This window comes from Neodiprion fabricii, chromosome 7 (genome assembly GCF_021155785.1).
Source record: "Neodiprion fabricii isolate iyNeoFabr1 chromosome 7, iyNeoFabr1.1, whole genome shotgun sequence".
Taxonomy (NCBI): domain Eukaryota; kingdom Metazoa; phylum Arthropoda; class Insecta; order Hymenoptera; family Diprionidae; genus Neodiprion; species Neodiprion fabricii.
In genome coordinates, this window is record NC_060245.1 from 7,135,186 (window position 1) to 7,156,027 (window position 20,842).

At 35.1% G+C, this 20,842-nt stretch overlaps 1 protein-coding gene across 2 annotated transcripts in view; it reads right to left on the minus strand.

The window, feature by feature from the left end:
- The window catches only part of LOC124186439 (protein eva-1 homolog C-like), a 74,897-nt gene that overhangs the window by 22,919 nt on the left and 31,136 nt on the right, over nt 1-20,842 (minus strand). Inside the window, exon 4 of one of the 2 annotated variants that reach the window (XM_046578173.1) lies at nt 9,023-9,178. The exons of the other annotated variant lie outside the window; for it this stretch is intronic. Within the exon in view, the coding sequence (XP_046434129.1) occupies nt 9,023-9,178 (156 nt within the window). The remainder of the gene's footprint in view (nt 1-9,022; nt 9,179-20,842) is intronic. 2 annotated transcript variants of the gene reach the window in all.

Consider the following 20,842-nt stretch of genomic DNA (forward strand, 5'->3'; position numbering starts at 1 on the left):
CCCTGAATTTTGATCAAATTTTTTTAAAGACCAATCTCATTTGCGCAATATGATTTTTTTTTTGATCATCTTTTTTGAAAAACTGACGGTAAAAATCATTGAAAGAAAATCCTTGGTTCGTTTAGAAGTTCGATAAAAAAAAAAAATTTGAAACTCCCTAAATTGATTTTTTCTCTCCGGAAGCAAAACAAATCGATTTCCCATCGAATACGTCATGATTGGATCGTCCCGAATTTTTAGCACAAAATCGCGCATTCGTTACAAATATTTCAAGACTCGGAAAATTTTACACCGACTTTTCGTCGAAGAGGAAAAACAATTTCAACTCGACTCGACAATATTCGGTGAAAAAATGAATAAACCGTCTCGAATAACGTGAATGAAATCATTCCCAATTTTCTTTTCTTTTATCCTGTAACATTTGAAAATATTTTGAAAATATTTTGAAACATTCTTCCAACTTCGAGAATACTCGGACAACTCTTGAAAACTTTCTTGTATTATTTAGAAACGCATAAAATCCTCTGGTAACCTCTGAAAAAATTCACGGTCTTCTTGTGGGTTGATAAAATATAAAAAAAAAAATTGAGAACCGAATATGAACAAATGCGGTCAAACGTAGGTCGAATTCAGTTGGAATGCCCCATGTATGAAACATGGGGTAGGTCATCATCGTCCAACGCATTTCCTTTTTTGCACTACGACGAAACCAGGTTTGAGGCAGGCGAATTATCGCAATTTATAAAATCGCTTCGATTAATATTCATAATGTTGAAGCCGCTTTTCAACAGCTTTTCACTATTGTATACCTTGACCTACGTGCTGATCGACAGATTTAAAGCTGGAGTCGTTTTTGAACTGGTCAATTAAATTTGTCCGCGACAATTTTTACACCGTATGTTGTTTGCTTCAAAGTTATAACAAGTTGAATGGTTTGTCGAGTGATTTTTAGCAGGGCAATGTAAGCTAGAAAGCTTTTGCATTTCTAACATTTTTAAAAGATTTCGAACAAACGGCTGAATTATATACATCTAATTTTTTTTTTTTTTTTTGAACATAGAATTAATGTGGAATAAATAAACGGTGAAAACTATTTACTCAAATTGACTGTCGTTTCGATCAAACCAAAGTTCGACCTTCCTTAGAGCTTACATGAAAAAAAAAAGATCAAATTGTATACATGACATTTTTTACACAATATTTTAAGGAGAATTTACTTTCGCAACGGTAAATCACAATGTTTGCATCTTTAACACAGTTTTCAGACCAATATGGTTAGATTAACAACTTTAAACTATTAAATTTCCAACTAATTCAATATCGAGAGAAAAAAGCAAGGAAGATTCGTCACATGTCATACTTATAAAAATATACACACCGCGAAAAATTACATTCAACCGATTAAACAATTGAACGAGAAAAAATGAAACTTTTGCTTTGACCGAATCGCGAGACAATTTGAATGAATAGTTTTTACCGTTTGTATAATGACGAAATTTTGTATTTCTTATTCTACGATAATAATTGGCAAGAAAAATTGGCGAAAGTTTCGCAGAAATCGATACAAATCAAAATTCGCTAAAAATATTCCTTTTTCCTTTTTTCTTCTTTCTTCCTTTTTCAGGTACATGCATTGGTACTAAAAATTGCATCGAATTCGCAGGGATTTGAGAATACACCGTAGGCATTAATATTTATCACGCGGCGTGTGACACAGGTCAAAGGTCGACACGAATTTCGGACAACTATGAGGTATAACAATGATTCGTTTCGACGTTGAATGATCCCCCATTTCAGGCTTTACGGAAATTACATCGCAGGCATTCAAAGAACTTTTGCCTCTCGTTTTTCTGACCCACGCGTCATAAAAGTTTCAACGATTCGCTCCGAGAGACGATTGTAAATTTGAATTTTTCCCACAATTTCATTATCAGGTTCGTAATTAATAACGCAATAAAAAAAAAAATAAATAAAATAAAATAACAATCAACGATGTCGTTGAAGTTTCGAGCTTCTTGAAACTCATTTTGCCTGATAATTAATTATCCAAGATTTTGTATACAGAGATAAAGAAGTCTTGAAATTTTTTTTTTTGTGTTTTTGAGTCCGGGTCTGATTTGAAAATTTTCAGGATTTTCATTTCTTTAGAAATATAATTACTATAAACCTGTTTCCCATCCGTTTATACTTATACCTGTACAGTCTTCTTTTCAATCAATCGTTAATAGAATCATTGAAATTGTTTCCACGATTACTTTGGAATTCTATCAGACATTCTCATGATTTTCTGAAAAATGCAAGTGCCCAAAGTTTCTCATTATTAACATTTCTAGCTGCAAGTATCATCTCAACTTGGTCCTCTAGTCGGAATTTCACAACCGACTTCGTACAACCATACAAATAGAATTTCCTCCCCCATAAAGTTAAATTTCGCCAAGTCATTTATCACTTACATCGCTATACGCAGAATAAAATATTCGTGTACTCTTTTTCTAATATCTCACAATATTTCGACGTCCGTTCTCTTTCTCGTGAAATCGCAAAAATTTCACGTGATATATTTCACAAGGATAACGCAAATATTTCACGAAATTGAAATGTCTCTACTGTCAAGCCGTGCAATCTAATCTTTCCGATTCTCGTATTTTTTTCTACTTTTATTCAACGGTAATCTTTCAAGTTTCGTACTTCTTCGACTTCGACGTCAATTATAATTACAATTATAGTTGAAGCTTTTAGCGAATATCGAGTATCGAATAGAAGTTTGAATTGAATTATCCGTATTCGTATTAAGTATTAAAAGTATTGAAAGGTATTCGTCGCAATAAATTGAGCATAACGATTAATATGCAAAATGAAAAAAATATTGAATAGATTATTATAAATATTTGATTTACATTTGAGGTATGACATTTTTTTAATCAACAGATTCGATCATTTGAATCGTTGCTGTGATCTTGTCCGATAGTAAAATCTGCTATTCTTCCTAGTTGATCTGAATAATTGACTAATATTATAGAGGATCGATTAAAAATTTACGTCAACAAATAACAAATCAAATAAGTAACACAACCAAATATTTTAGAAAATGCGGTAAATAGGAGAAATTTGATTAGTCTATTATAATTGCATTGATTTTAGTTGGTCTACTAAATACGTGTGCAAATGTGTTTTCACCATTTTTCAATAATCACTTTCATACAAACGGTTCGTATAAAATTTCAACGACGGCCACTAATCGTAAGCTAAAAATAATCGATGCATCGATTAATCGAGTCCATAAAAATAATCGAACACGACTCAATTGAGTCGATAAAAATTAAACTATTAACCGATTATTTCGTGTTTTTTTTTTTTTTAAACGGTGCATGCGAAACAAAAATGACTTGTGATTTCGTTCGAAATAATTTTCAATTTCAGTTGAAAATATTCGTTTATCTTTCACTTATTACATCAAATAGGTACTTGGTGAGTAAAACGATGATAATAATTGATACCTTAATTACATAAATTAATATCGCATTGCGTCGTTCGTGGGAGTAAAAAGCAAAAACCGATTATTAATAAATGTAATTCGAGTCGTTCGATCAATCGAGTTTAAAAAATAATCCATTATTTTCAGTCATCCTTAAATTTCGAAACGAAAGATGCACGGAAAACGAAGCATCGATATCATTTTCCCATCGATCTATTTTATACACCGGCGATACTTTTCAGCACTTATTCCCCACACATATCAGGCGTTGAAAAATAGTTGCGTCTGTGTTGCGTGTCGTTTGAATGTGTCGCGCATTCTGAGATGTATGAAGGATGATATTAGGAAAGTTTTGCTACTGCGAACTTCACAACTGGGTTAATAGCGCTGCTCTGCGATCCCGCAAATGTATTCAGTGCTGAAAATGTACGCTGAGAGAAATTTTTAATTCCGATTAACGCTCAGTCTTCAACTATTTTCATTTTTTACCACAATCGAAAAATATAGTTCCAAGTACAAAATGAAAATTAGTTTTCTAGCTGTTACCGGAAATTCTAGCATCCGTTGATATTCTTTCTCATTACGATCACTGTTGACTATATTTTGTTACAACTGTTGCGAAAATTTAATGCTCGTGCAATAATAAATTGACGTTAAAGCCTTGTTTAACTAAAAAAGTATGGTAAACCTCAGAAACCGATTTTGCGTTACAATTACCGAAAAAGGTTCGACAATATCGCAAAATGGTTAGGCGTGGCTAGTTTTTCGTAATTCCAACAATATTTAAACAGTTTTTTTAACGATACCTGTTTTGATCAATTTTTCTACTTACCGTGACAAATGAAATTTTTCTCAGTGTATTTATTACGGAGAAATTCTTGTCATCGACCATATATGAGGAGCTGAATTTCAAAAGGGTATCTTTTTATTTTTTAGTTTATTTCACTACAAGTAAAAAAACTGTCTACTTGAAGCTTTATAACTTTTTTTATTAATTTTTTTTTTATTCACACGCATAGAGCCTGTGGTGATAGAAGCCGTGAGTTAATTTTTACTGAAAATTTTTTTTTACTTTTAGTGTAATTAATATTTAAAATTAGAAAAAGTGCCCTTTTGATCCGAATTTATAAAAAGATACCCGTTTGATCCAAAGTCATAAAAAAAGCACCATTTTGATTCAAGGTGATAAAACAAAGTGTATTATTAAATATTAATGATAAAGAGATTAATATTAACATTAATATTCATAATGATTTTTAATTTTAAATTAATATAAAAACATGAAAAACATAATAATAATAATAAATATATAAACAATGTTTATGTAATTTACTAATAACGATAAATACTGAATTATTCATTAAATTTTTCAAAAAGATCTCCTTTTGATCCCAATCGTAAATTTAATTATTTTCTTTATGCTGAAAGAAGTTTGAATTCATATAATTTGATGAAAAATATCGATAGAGTTTAGGATTTTCTACCAGATTCTTAAAACAAAAAAAAAAAAAGTCGAAAATTGATCAAAAGATACCCTTTTGAAATTCAGCCCCTCATATCGCAACCTCGATACGGCTACGTGAAGATTCTTCGTCAAAAGTCGAGGATCGTGACCGAAATGCACCGTTCAATTCAACGCTCTGGCTAACGATCCTTGATTACGGTTCGAAGGTAACAAAGTGAGAAGCTCGATTTCAATCCTTCGCTTCGTCGGGTCGTAACGATTCGAGTGTACCCGCTAAATGGACTCAGACGACTGTGTAATAAAAGGAAATTCACCACAAAGATGGACATTCAAAACTCACACAGTAATAACTCCAAAAACCTTATCAAAATTAAAGAGAAACGATTTAAGGGGCATACCCAGTGTGACAGCCTAAGAAAAGGCGATTTTTGGGAATTTATAAAAAAAAAAAAAAAACTATCTAATCGATTATTTTAAAATTTTAAGGGTATATTTATACATATTCCAGTTTTTCACAGCTTTTGAAAACAGAGTCATGCGCTTCATTTCGATAGAAATAAATATGCGGTATTACAGACTTGGGAAGAACTATAAACCCTTTGGGACTTTTTCGTGAACGCAATTTTACCAAAGCGTCAGATTACCTGTTTCTTGGAATGCAATTCCGTGTGTCAAAGTCAAAATTAGGGAGACATCGCCTCGCACGATTTGGCACAACCGAAGGAATAACGGCTGCTGAGTTTTTACGAGGCATCAGTGACACCGACTGCTGTGAATTTTTGAATTCCTCCGACAAAATTACGGGTGAAATTTTTTCATGACATTTATTGCTTTCCGGTTTAAAACGACGAATTTCAACGATGCGTTCGATTTTTCGATTTTTCAGCAGTGATAATTCGTATAATTATGTATAAAGATTGTATACCTCTCTCATAGAGATTTGTAACTAACTGATATTAGCACTGGCTACAGTTTTATTTATTATTAGGTCGATATATTTCTGACTCAAAAATGAAAAAATGTATTCAAATCGAACTTGTGAATTTTCATGTAAGAAAATTACGAATTTATCAGCTTGGGGAGATTTTTTTTCGTGCCTTGGCATGCAAATTCGTTATTTTTCTCGGCGTATAACAACTCTGCTAATAATTTTACCAAATCAAACGGTGAAATTAAATTTTTCGTAGATATTATTGGTTTTCAAATGAGTTTAGAATCGAATTATTCAAGAAAAATCCTGTTTTTTCTATTCTCAAATATGAAAGGATTCGGATTTTGCGATAAAATGTTGAAAAATGTATGAAAAATGTGAACTGAAATTCAGATTCATTGATCGAGAAAAATGTATTCGTCTTTCAAACACACGAGAAAATCTTTCTCAGAAATATTACTTGAATATTCAACACATTATACGCAGTAAAATAATCTTATTCAAGATTTTAAGCCGTTTTCAGTAGTTTCAACGATCGAAAGACAAAGCTCTGAAGTAAGTTGCTCCGAATGATCGAAGGAATTCAATAACTGCGCTAGTTTGAAGGTCGTGGAAAGTCTTCCGCTCGTTTCCGGAGAGAATCGGAGAAAATTACGGAAGAAACGATCCGAGATATTGTCGATGAATTTTTATCGAAACGAACAAGTCGGGAAGTTATCGGGTGAAGAGAAAAGAAACGAAAAACAATTTAGCGAAGAGAGGCACGACGGTAAAAAATTTCGGAAGCGAACTGCTCTGTATAAGTAATTTTGTCTCTACACGTAGAGAAGAAAAGGAGCAGATTTTACTCAAAACTGCAGGAAAAGAGGAACACATCAGAGTTTCTAGTAAAAAATACCCTTGTCAACTATACTTTTTACTACAAATGTAGCAGATTTTACTCCGTACACAGTGGTTTTCAATGATTCTACAATAATTTCTGCATTTAACGAAGTGACATTTATATTTTGAGTACACTGAGAGAAATTTTTAGTTCCGGTTAACGCTCAGTCCTTAATTATTTTCATTTTTTACCACAATCGAAAAATATAGTTCTAGGTAGAAAATGAAAATCAGTTTTCTAGCTGTCACCGCAAAGTCTCGTGTCCGTTACTATTCTTTTTCATTACGATCATTGTTGACTATATTTTCTTGCAACTGTTGCGAAAATTTAATGCTTGTGCGACAATAAATTGACGTTAAAGCCTTGTTTAACTAAAAAAAGTAGCGTAAACTTCACAAACTGATTTTGCGTTGCAATTACCAAAAAAGGATCGACAATAGCGCAAAATGTTTACGCGTTCCTCGTTTTTCGTAAAAACAACAATATTCAAACAGTTTTTTCAACGGTATCTGATTCACTGAATTTTTCTAGTTACTGTAAAAAATGAAATTTTCTCAGTATAAAGTCTGCTTTTTTATTCTTTCCGTGTATAACATGCAGGTTGAGTATAACTTACAAGGTTCAATTTTCCACCCTTTCGACGAATTTCAACATCACGCGCATGCGCGGATTTTTTCGTCTGCTAAGACAAGCCAGTTAACCTAAAAACTTGTAAGTATTCAAGGTTATGTCGGTCGTTCGTTCGCCTTGAAATCTGAACAGATCAGCCCCATACGCGGTGATCAGTTGAATCGTATCTGTGATAGTATCGATCAATAAACACTGCAATTTATACATCAAAAGAACATCCGAATCGAACAAGACAAACAACAATTTATTTTCTATCCAATTATAAATTCATATTCCTAATACAACGAACAGAATCCGATGGGTAAAAATGCTTTCATTTGTACAATAAATTTGATAATAAACATGAACGACATATCAATGACCACTCATTGTTTTTCAAAAAATATTTAGTATTACGATACAACAAATTTCCTCGCGAAATCGAATCTACTGTTCGGATCTGAATTTTGTCAAGTTGCCGAACCTGCACGAACAGAAGAAAAACCGTCTCAGTCAGCCAATGATAAGTGAAATTATTTAACGCATGCGCACTTCGGGTCAGAAATGTTTCTCAGACTGTGACGGTATGAAACGTGTCGTAATCCGGGTCGAAGGTGAATCGGAAGGTCGACATCCGGCCTGGATTGACCTTTTCATTCTTTATTTCCGCAGAGGCGGCATTAGGACGCGATAGGATCTCGGAATTCCCTATCGCCCTCCCCTCCCCCTTATCCTCCTCACCATCTCTCTCTCTCTCTCTCTTTTACCGCCGCCAAATCTGCAACCAAGGAACGACGTTGGCTCTTCCAGGATCTGCCATCCCATAATCGCTCTGTTACGTTTTTGCCTGTCTCGGGCACCGCCAGACGGCGATTGAGTGCCGCCATCAATGAAGGATATATTGCCTGTTCTCCGGAGGGATCGAAGGACGCGATGAAAAGTGGACGTGGTTTGAGACGATGATTTCAAACATGTTGTATCTTTGTTATGATTAAGGGTGTTGCCTTACGTCAGTCGATTTCGACGTTGACGTATAAAGGGTGGGGCACTTAAAGTGTGACGTAGCAATAGTACTCGAATCATTGATGATAGTCGAAAAGGTTTCGGATGAAAGTTACATTGCTCGAGAAAGCTTTCATACCGCAACATCTGGTTTCTTTTTCGGTGGAGGCGCTGAAGCTACGTCGAGGTCAACGCCACTTTTTTAAATGGAACAATGTATTTTTTTTCTACGAGATTATTACCGACTTTGAGGAAAATAATATAGGCATCGGAAGAGGGTAGAAATAGAGAATCATGAATATAACAGAAGCATGATGAAAATACAGTTTTTTAAATCCGACTGTAATTCGACATTTTCCGTTTCTACACATCGATTTTTACTTTCTGACCATTTTTAAATATTGAATAATTATGTCTCGACTCTTTCCATGCATTTTAAATGTCTTCATTTCGTACCTAGTCAAATTTTGATTATATATCATTGGTTGAATTGAAATTCTGGCGTTCGAAAGTTCTATTCTTGTCAATCACCTCTTCAAACATAAAATTTTTCCAAAACCTTGCTTTCGTAAGTATCAATTTCTAGTCCTCTATAAGATTCTAACAAATTCAAAGCCCGTGATCGAGTTTAGGTAAAAGAATATTAAAATTTATTACTTTTCTTGCATTAATCCTTCTGCAAAAATAAGTGTTCGCCTTTTCCTTTCTAGCGTCAGTCATCAGTATAACCTCTTCAAACCACGTGATCACTGGGTTCGAAATGGACGCTGATATGGGCATTGAGCTTCTAAATGACGAGCAAATGCTGAACACCTAGAGATATTATAAACAGAGTAAGCAAGGTACAGGACGAACACAAAGAGAGAAAAAATCTTATGACTAGCTATCCGTTTCTACCAAGCATGCGCAGTGTGTTACTGCGCAGAGGTAGGGTGGCAATAAAACACTGCGCATACTCGGTAAAGAAGAATAGCTCGGTCATTAGACTTTCTCTCTCCTTGTGCCACTTGGACCCATATACGATTCGCTTACTTACTATATTCGCAATATCTCTATGCCGAACAGCCGCCAAGGCTGCCAACAGTAACGGCAGCTAATCACCACCCAGGTAATGTAGTCCTCTTACCTTTACCGACCGAGCAAACTGTCCCTTTCTCGGGATACGAATAACTTTCCCGAATTCCGCTACGAAACAGCGATGCAACGTCGAAATGTGAAACCTTTCTTTTCGTTTGTTTACTTAATGCGGGGAGAAAAAAAAAGCTGAGTTTTCTCGGTCGGTAAGGCTAGGAGTACTACATGACCTTAAGAACGAATGAATCTGCGAGTTGAGAAGGGTAAAGTCAAATTCTACTATTCAATAATTAGAACAAAATGTTAAGGAATGTACGTAACGTGACTTCACGTTAGTTTAGAATGAAAATTCATTTAACAACTGCGTGGTTCAACCAAATTAATATTTTGAATACAAAAAAAAGGAAAAAAATCGTATTCTTCGTTGGATCAAATTCCTCAAACGCGTTTTGATCCGCATGTGAAAGTTAATGCTGACATTATAACGCAGCGATCCACTGTTAAAAACAACTATAACTTCTGGGCTTTGTGAAAGTTTACGTTTACGTTCCTGCAGCTGGCGTGAAACGAGCGTGTGATTATCGCAGTGTATTATTCTAGAATGCGAGGGACTTCTCTTCATTGAAGTTGGTGAATGGCGTTAATATTTCGGTATAATTAGCACTCTCCGCTGGGCAAACTGCGTGAGATTCAAGAGTTGGATTACGTGTGTCAAAGTTCTGTCATTCATAGTCCACCAAACACGAATTATAGCGCCGAAACTACCAGATTTTAGACGGGAAACGGTACGCGAACCGCAAGCTTGCGTGTCGATTCAAACGAGAGTGTTACACGTGAACTTTAGATATCTATACACGAGCACATATGTCGGGCAGCTTGAGATTCTCACGATTCTTTCTTAGGTGGGGGTAAAAAATAAAAAAAAAACCGAAAATCAGAATGTCCAGAATTCCGAATTTAATAAACTCGAATAACAAATATGAGAGAACGGATACTATCGGAAATTTCAAGCCTCGAATGGTGCCGAACAAAATGCTTCAGTTTACCTAAAATGTATTTAATAAAGGGCTCTGTTATCCGAACCCACTTACTTCAGGGAACGTTAATCCAAGAATTCAGAGGTGCAGAATTTAATAATGTATAGAGTCAATATTCAAGAGAATGAATTTGTAGAAAGTTTCATATTCTGAAATATCCAAATATTATGAAAATAAAAGTTGGAACTTGAACATCTAGAAACGGCGAAAAACAGATATCCAGACTGTAGAAGGGTCATTATTCAGAATCGTAAAATTCAAAAAGATCAGAATTCCGAAATTAACCGTATAGATGGCTTTCCACCAGAAGTTCACATTCCGAGTCTATCTAACTAATCTATTTTGACTTGTAAAATGTTTTATATACAGAATCAAACAAATTCTGCAATATTTTCATCTCATTAAAAGATTGAATACGACTTTTGATATGACAAACTTATATTTCTTGGCTTCTAATACTAAATATGAGTTATTGACTCTTCTGATATGTTGCGATTCTTCATTCTGACGATTCTGATACACTGCAATTCTATATTCCGAGCCATCTACGAGATCACTACTCGGAGTTCTAACCGTTCTGATTCTTGATCCTTTGCATTTATGAATTCGAATAGATGAAAATTCTACTTTACGACCCATCCAAAGGTTATTTATTTGTGTTTGTGAGCAATCGCATTTGCCTCATTCCGCTAATGGCCTTTCGGGAAAATAGTATCTCATTCAGTCAGAAAAAGTTAAGAGTTATCATTTTCCATTGTGGTAAAAAAAAAAAAAAAAAAAAAAACGAAGTATGCTCAACAGTTATCAAATCTCAATTTGTTCATCGCAGTGGAGAAATAATTCATTTCAATGATTTTTACCGCAGGAGAAACGATAATTTATCGTTACTTTCAGTTTCGTGCAGCAAAAGACTAGTCGCTTAGAAAATTGATAGAAAATAAAAAAAAAACAATTAAAATAAAATAAAAATGCAAACTCAGTTCCGAAGAATTAGTTCATCTGAATTTAATTAATTTGCCTTTTTTCAATGATCGTTAATTAGACTGTGACTAAAAATCACACTTAACGTACACACCTCGCGGTGCTTAACTCTCCTGAAAATTATCATGCCGGAATCCATCATAATAGACGTGGAATTTACCAGAATTCCAGAGCTAAGCTTGACCGCCAGTAATGCAGGGTAATTTATTAACGTGCAACAGTTGGCTGTGGCCATTTCTTGCATTTAATAGGTTCAATAGTTTTTTAAGTGTAATTGGAGAAGTTTTCAGTTTTTAGGATTGAATTTTTCCCAAAACACGTAAGCAGCGATATGAAACAAATTTAAACATTGTTGGGGCAAAATCGGCATTATTGTCTTGTATTCGGTTTCTTGGAATATGTCAAAATCCTTGTCAGTTGGTAAAAATCTCTCAGCACGTTTAGCCTTTGGTGCTAAATAATCACAATAAAATCACAATAGATTTCAAATTATTCGAAAGTATTTGTTTTATTTTTTTCGTATCCAATCAGGGTTAAAATTTTTTTATTTACCATTGGAAATTTCAGAGTTATCAAAGTTTCTCAAAAAGTATAATCTGCCCCGTTCTTCCCAATCACAAGTTAATTTATTCATGTTACGCGGTGTTTTTTATGCAAATACCAGCTAATTACGAGGAACTTACAATTTAATGTTTAATTGCTCTACATTTATTTCAATTTTCTTTTGAAATCCCTTACGTGAGTGTCGATTGCATTAGTTAATTACGAATTCATCGTTTAAGAAATGTTATAATGAACTTGACAAAAAGTCGAATTTGGATAATTTTTGAAGATGAATGAGAAACGACTTTTGTATACAGGGTGGGACATTTAAAGTGACCAGGGCGATTTTTTCGAAAACGAAGCAAGATCTCAAAAAAAGCTTCGGACGAGAGCTGTAGGGTTTTGAAGGGGATGGAACACAGCGCGTTCGAATTTTTATTAAGTGGACGCGCCAAAGAGATACGAAGGTCAGCTTCGGTTGTTTAAACGGGATGGTGTAATTTTTATTTTGAAAATGAAAAGAGTATTCAATTTCGAGTATAAAAGTATAAGTACACCAGTTTCCTAAAATTGACACTCAATAGGATATTTCAAAAATAAGAAAAACATGTTCGTTCTCCACTTTACGCGGATTAATTTACAATTTTATCAAAGCAAATGTTCGAAATGATGGCCATCAACTTCAACGCACTTTGATTCCTTTTTTTCGTTGCGACACTTCCGGTTTCTGAAAACAACCGTATGACTCGATCAAAAGTTCTGCGAGATGGTTGACTTCTTTCGGGGTATCGTTCTCCGTGTAAATTACAAGCTGCGCTAGCGTTTTTGTGCGTCTCGCCATAAATGTAAATCATATCGATCTTCTCGGTAACCGTATACGGATCCATTTTTTAAATATAATAATTACGGTGATAGGAATTCTGAATGTTACTACTGAGGAAATTTCTACGACGTGATGTGAATACTTTCAATAACGATCAATGAATAACATTCGTCTACAACTTTGTGTTCTGACTGATAACTCTTGGTTCGATTTTCAAAGGTAGCATTAAGCATCTAATGCCTGAAAAAATTGTTTACATCTTACAAAACTTAGAGGCATTGTTTTTCCCGTGTAAAGTAAAAAGTTGAAATCGAACCAAGAGTCATCAGTTAAAATACAAAGTTGTAGACGAATGTCATTCGTCGATGTTGTTCGTCGGTTGTATCTTTTTCTTATTTTTGAAATATCCTATTCAGTGTCAATTTTGGGAAACTGGTGTACTTATACTTTTACACTCGAAATTGAATACTCTTTTCATTTTCTAAATAAAAAATACACCATCCCGTTTAAAAAACCGAAGCTGACTTCGTATCTTCTTGGCGCATCGACTTAATAAAAATTCGAACGCGCTGTGTTCCCTCCCCTTCAAAACCCTACAGCTCTCGTCTGAAACTTATTTGAGATTTTGCTTCGTTTTCGAGAAAATCGCCCTGGTCACTTTAGATGCCCCACCCTGTACAATCACTTTGCTACTTTTGGAAATAAGTGTAGAATTTTGTAAAAGTCAAAAATATTACGCACAGATTACGTGCCATAAAGCCCAATTTTCAATCCTTGTATTCGTGGCACAGATTTTCAGCCTCAATACTAACCTAACCTATACCTGAATTCAATTCGGATTAGATTTAGGATGCAAATCGAGCTGCACAGGCATCCCGCTACTGATTGTGAAAGAGACATCGAAAGGATTCGCGGTTGGGCGACGAGCTTAAAGCTCGACGTCTATATGGGTAGAATTTCCATCAGGTGGCTCTGCAGAATTCCGTTGGATGTATAAAGACTTACCGCGCCCCCGGGAAAAGTGGAAGAAAAATCACCTCCTACAGTTCGTGTACCGCCACTATCAGGATGAATGTTTCTTCTTTGAGGAGAGAGAGAGAGAGAGAAAAACGACAGCAAACGAAAAAACATCTAAGGCTGTATCCGCGCAGCCTTTCAGACTCCTGCGGGACTCCGAGTCGATATTTCCATGATTTCTCTGGGATACGAGATCAGTCTCTGCAGGATCGAAGGGTTCGAGATGAATCGGCGGTTTTTCACCCGCGTCGCATGACTTTTATGTACCGTGACATTCAAATTCTCCAATTCGCGAATATACTTGTATCGCTGAGTTCAAACCCGCGGGCTCTAATCTCAGGCGATCCTGAGGCTGTTGGATAAATAAAGTGAGACGTGAATGCCTTGATTTATTTCTTCCTAAGGAAAAGCTGCGAGGTTTAGTGTTTTTATTTTTTCTCTGCTTTTTTTTTTTTTTTTTTTTTTTATTTTATCACATCTTTATACCTTTTTCCGAACTGTCTTCGGGCGTTATTCATTTTATTCCGCACATCAAGCAGATATTTAAGTATGTGTTGCTATTTTTTACGGTTTTATTCTTCTTTTCTTCTTAGTTCGAATTATAAGAATCGTAGTTACTACATTAAAGAAAGTTGTAATTTTTCGTTATCGAGTCGATGGATTTTTCATTATTTTCACCGCTGTTTTTCAAAATGCGAACGTACAGAATACAAAATTATAGTTCATATTTTACTGACAATAAATAACAAATGTTATTTGTATGTAATTGATACAAGCAACAATGAGATACAAAATGAATATTTCAATTCCAGTCGGATGTGCACAAATTGCAATCGACATTTGTGTGTTGTAATTTAAGCTGGAGAAAATAAATAAATGGGTGATTTGAATTTTACAATTGCGGAAAAATGACATGTTTTAAAGAAATGTTGAAATTTTTTGAAAATTTATATTCAAGGTGATAATTTATTTATACTAAATAATAAAAAAAAAAGAAAGAAAAATGGAATTGAATCGAATACAGATGTCAGTCACGACTGAAAATGATTTTTACGATACTTTTAATTCGTGTTTATATATTTTGTATAATTAGATACAATGATTAGATTTATCGTTTCATGTACCGCCTGACTTGAGATATGTGTATATAATTAATTGGAAATCTTTGAACTCGAAAGATTTCTCAACGTAACGGAACATCAAATTGTAATTTCAGCAGCACGTTTAGTAAATTCCAAACGGCGTAAAGTAAAAGTATAGTAAAGTTGAAAAATGCTAGGAATAGCGAGGATCCGGATCAATCACGAATCGATTCCGTACGTGGAAAGTCTTGAAAAAATAACGGCAACTCAGCTGGTCGAGGGAAATACATTTTTTAACCGCAACTCCGACTTGCTTATACAAGCGTACATTTGTTCCCCGCGGGATACGGACGAAGCCGATAAATACGAATGTCGGTGAATGCGGGAGGAGCGATAAATCCGGGGAAAAGGGTTTCGGGAAGATGGTAGAAAAATTGGTCAGAAGCGAGGGCCGCGTTTATGGGATATAATCAAGATCACGAAGGGATTCATTTGTTTATAGGTACATACGCGAGATCCTCGATATAAAAATTTGCCAATTTTACAGCTGCAGGAACAGCGAAATGTAACGGTTCACTGAGAGAAATTTTTAGTTCCGGTTACCGCTCAGTCCTCAACTATTTTCATTTTTTACCACAATTTAAAAATACAATTCTAGGTAGAAAATGAAAACTAGTTTTCTAGATTTTACCAGAAAGTCTAGTATCCGTTACTATTCTTTCTCATTACGATCACAAAAGTTAAGTTGTTATATGAAAGAAAAAACATAAATACACAAATAAGTAAATTACGAAACAGGAGTTTAAGGACAGAAATCGATTGAAGTTGATTGGTTACATGAATTTTATCAAAACAACATGTAATGACCATGAAGAATGCGTTTTCGCAAATTTACACGAAAGTTTTCCAATCGTTACAGCAACTCTCCGTGATATTTTCAATGCCACCTATATTTACTGCGTTAAATTTACACAAAATGTAACGAAAGATAAACTTGTGTGCTTTATGATAGATAATGGAAAAAAGTGGTAGTTCTTATGAAATATATGTTTTAAAAAATTTATGGAAAACCGATTAGTTCGTAGAATTTGTACAAATGCTTACTCTCTGAGCGTTGGATGAAGCTACACTGAGAGAAATTTTTAGTTCCGGTTACCGCCCGATCCTTAACTATTTTCATTTTTTACCACAATTTGAAAATACAGTTTTAGGTATAAAATGAAAACTAGTTTTCTAGATTTTACCAGAAAGTTTAGCATCCGTTACTATTCTTTCTCATTACGATCACAAAAGTTAAGTTGTTATATGAAAGAAAAAACATAAATACACAAATAAGTAAATTACGAAACAGGAGTTTAAGGATAGAAATCGATTGAAGTTGATTGGTTACATGAATTTTATCAAAACAACATGTAATGACCATGAAGAATGCGTTTTCGCAAATTTACACGAAAGTTTTCCAATCGTTACAGCAACTCTCCGTGATATTTTCAATGCCACCTATATTTACTACGTTAAATTTACACAAAATGTAACGAAAGATAAACTTGTGTGCTTTATGATAGATAATGGAAAAAAGTGGTAGTTCTCATGAAATATATGTTTTAAAAAATTTACGGAAAACCGATTAGTTCGTAGAATTTGTACAAATGCTTACTCTCTGAGCGTTGGAAGAAGCTACACTGAGAGAAAAATTTAGTTCCGGTTACCGCCCGATCCTTAACTATTTTCATTTTTTACCACAATTTGAAAATACAGTTTTAGGTAGAAAATGAAAACTAGTTTTCTAGATTTTACCAGAAAGTCTAGCATCCGTTACTATTCTTTATCATTACGATCACTGTTGACTATATTTTCTTGCAGCTGTTGCCGAAATTTAATGCTCGTGCAAGAATAAATTGACGTTAAAGCCTTGTTTAATTAAAAAAGTAGAGTAAACCGAACAAACCGATTTTGCGTTGCAATAACCAAAAAAGGATCGACAACAGCGCAAAATGTTTACGCGTATCTCGTTTTTCCTAATTCCAACAATATTCAAACACTTTTTTTAACGATACTTGTTTACTGAATTTTTCTAGTCACTTTAACAAATGAAATTTTTCTCAGTCTTGTTTTTGATTTGAAGAAATTTTTCGTTATCGAAATAACAACAATCGCAAAAAAAAGGCGAAAAACTCGTTATTAAAGACACGAGGTGTAGACGATATATAAAGAAAATTGTTCAAACCTGTATTCCCAGATATAAAATCAATCAATGTTATTCTATCATATAGAAATTTCGAGCGAATCATCTTCTTCTTATGAAAACTGTATAAACCTTTTCTTGTTCAATAAATCAATAAATCAGGGGTGTATAAATGGTATAAAAAAAAAAATTTATCATTGTAAATATTACTTATTTTCAATCATTGTATCGTCCTTCCATTCATTTGCAAAATCAAAATAAGCCTTTTACACATATATAATGATCGTTGTCAAACGATTTTTTGTTTCTTGTGACAATTCTTCGGTGATTGGTTCTTTCCTCAAATAATAACAGTTTTTTTCTTTTACTCGGCTTTTACTCTCATCTATCGTTGTGCAAAGTGGTTTCGTTGCACAGATCTCGTTTTCGTAAATGGTTTTTCACTTTTCGTCATTATAAGCTTGCTAAGCTTGTTACGTTTTGTCTCATATAGTTTTGTTGTTAGATGAAAATGTGCCTGGGCTGTGTTTAGTAAAAAAGAAATGTACGGTTGTAAAATTGACGGTTGAGAGAATAAATTGAAATGTGGACTACGAGGTATCAATTCGACGTTGATTCACGCACACTACACGATCACTCTCTCATTTGGTTTGCGTAGTTGGCGCGCTATTTGAACTGTTACAGGAGGAATGCGCTGGTAAAAGCAAGATGTCGTGTTTGCTTCAGCGGAGAATTGGGCAAAGATAAATGTGTAAGCTCGCTTTGGCGTGCGGTGAAAACGAAAGCTTGATAAAGCTTCGACCAACCAGAGCAGCGTTCTTGAAACCGAGCCTCCGGTAACCGGATGTTTACTCGCTTCCAATTTAGCCCATTTTTCGGAGCGTTCGCACTGTTGCGAATAAAGAGACTCGGAAACAATTCGGAAAATTAATAGCCGACAATATAACGCCTTTTCTTTGTATAATGATTTCGAAAAGAGGCGGTTTATCAGCAGAAAACGTTTCTTCTATGAGTTGTGAAAATAGTCTTCCGCATATTATAATGAGCCATTTGTAGAGTGAGATCGTAAAATATTTTCAGATTTTCAGCCATCTTAACCCTTTCAACCATGCGTTTTTCTTTGCGGTGAAATTCCTTGGAACTGGGTATGTAAGAGTTGTCGAGGTCGCTAATTTCAAAAATGGGGTCAGATCCGAGAATTTTACAAAATTCAAAATGCTGTATTTGATACGAGCGAATCGGACCAATTTTTATATTTTTAGTCCACCATATTGGATCAGTCGTATTGAATTTTGGAATACTGAAATCGGATTCGTCTTCAACGACCCCGAAAACCCTGAGTGACAAATTTCAAGAGAATCGGATCAATTTTCATATTTTCAGTCCGCCATATTGGATCCGATATTTTGAGTTTCGAAATTTGGACGTCGGTTTATTTATAGCGCTCACCATATTCGCAGAATCATCATAATCCCTCTTGAAACATCAAATCAATTTTCTACCATCATGTTTTTTAAGAGATCTACGTAGTTTACGGATATAATGGCTCGATGAGATTTGATGACGCAAGTTAACGACTGTCTCATCATAAAATGACCGAAATGTATCGTTCTTTGATAAACCAACCTTTTCAAGTAAAGTTTTCCGTCTACTTCGCCCTTTCCAAGAAATGTCAATTATGTCTGTGTGGACGGGCCGAGACTTTCCCTGCACGTCTTCATAAGACGCAATGAAACTTTTGAGGAATTTCAGGAGATGCCTCGAATTCCATTTCCACAGCAGGGTCGAGGTGACGGGAATGTCGGAGGGGTGGAAAAATTTGAATATCCTGGCAAATTTCAAATGACACGCGACGAGGTGAAAATTTTGATATCGCGAAACCTGCAGCGCTAATTATTTAACACCACAATAACAGTTCAAATGTGAATATCAAAAAACAGAAATTCTTGCACATGTTTAACGAGATGACGAAAAATTTGGTAAAATTTGTTAAAAATTCTCATCCACGCCTGTGGAAATATCACCGGTTGTAATATTTTCTCCGCTAGGTGGCTGAAACGTTCTCTAAATTCTCACGAACACGATTAGATGCACTGCGCTACAGTTTCGTTTCTTTTAATGGCAAGTAAACTTGCATTACCTGTCCAATTTCTGTCGATCAAAGTTGATACTGATTGTCAGTGAATTCTTTAACGACGTACTTATAAATCCACATCAAAAGTCATTGCGTATAAACGAAGATATAGATTCAAATGAGTTGGAAAAATTCTGGGATAATTTTTAACTATGATATTTCCAAGCAAATTATTTGAAATTTTGAAAATGAAGTAAGAATCCATAAAACAACAAAATATCGGAATACGTATCGATCTACTCAAAAAATCATAAAGCACTCGTATTTTGCGCTGAAAGACATAATTTCAACCAAATCTCAAGACACGGATATTGAAGAAAAAAAAGTATGGAGATACTGTGCCGTGGAAAAAAAGTATTTATTTGAGTGAGTGTAGTTATTTTTTGGCTAACGTGCGTCCAGCTGATCGTGGAAGCATATTTTATTTACAAAATTATTATAGATCCCAGTTTTCGTCTAGCGACGTCGATCTTGTATAAAACGTTTTCACGATGGCTCATTTCACTTCTCATTCTTTCCCGAATTGCGAAAATAATCTCTCAGCACTTTTTGGAGTTGTGGGAATAGCAACACGTATCACAATAGCACACATTTTTTTAAACGATTGTTGGTATATGAGTAACATTCCTGAATTCCTTTACAAAAGAGCGATACACCGTTGAAATTTGAACCCTTCGCGTTCGATTGTTTATTCAATATAGAGAGAAAAAGGATGAGTTTACTCGGTCGGTAAGGGTAGAATACCAAACGACCTTAATTGTAGCTAAGAAGCGTACAGCACCAGTGGTTTAAAATAAGATACGAGTGTTGAAACGGGGGGAAATTAATTAATCTAAAAATCAATGAAATTCCCTGAGAAAACCGCGGTGGAAATTGAAAAGCAAGAATAAAAGGATTGAGAGAGTCTCTTGAAAGGCGTGGATGTACAATGTTTACGGAGGAGAAGAATTAAAAGCATGCGGCTGTAGGTTCGAAGATGAACCAGCTTCGATCTCGAAATTGAACCCCGGACCGCAGAGCGATCGTAAATCGACATGAGGAGGAGACGGCGTCACGTGGTCCGAATTTTAACTCCTCGTTGTTAGGCTTCTCCCTCGGTTACGTACGTGTGTGTTTGTATTTCGTCGCCAGTGGCGAAGAAACTATGCAGGGTGGATTTGTACGACGAGGAATCGCAGAGGCAAACACTTGACGCGGAATTGCCGCGGAGAAAACGCCGACCCGCGACGGATGGACCGTACTTGACGGGGTCACATCCGGTTTCGTCGAAACTGCTCTGCCCATTTTCCCGGACACTTTTACCCTCCTTTTCGTCCCCATTTCTCGCCCTTTACCCCATTCCTCCCTCTTTCTCGCTCCGATATTTCGCTCTTCTTCATACCGTTACAGCAGATCGTGATCTTATCCTCCGGACGGATGACTTTACCGACCGTCGATAATGCAGTTCTTTCCCACCCTTTGGCGATACTGAAATTGATCCCTTCGGGTTTCGGGACGAATTGACACTCTCGATTTTTTTTTTTTCGGAGGAAGGAGATAATAATGGATATGAGAATTGCGGAGTGGACTAGATTTCAGACCGCAGGGAGTAAAAATGTCCA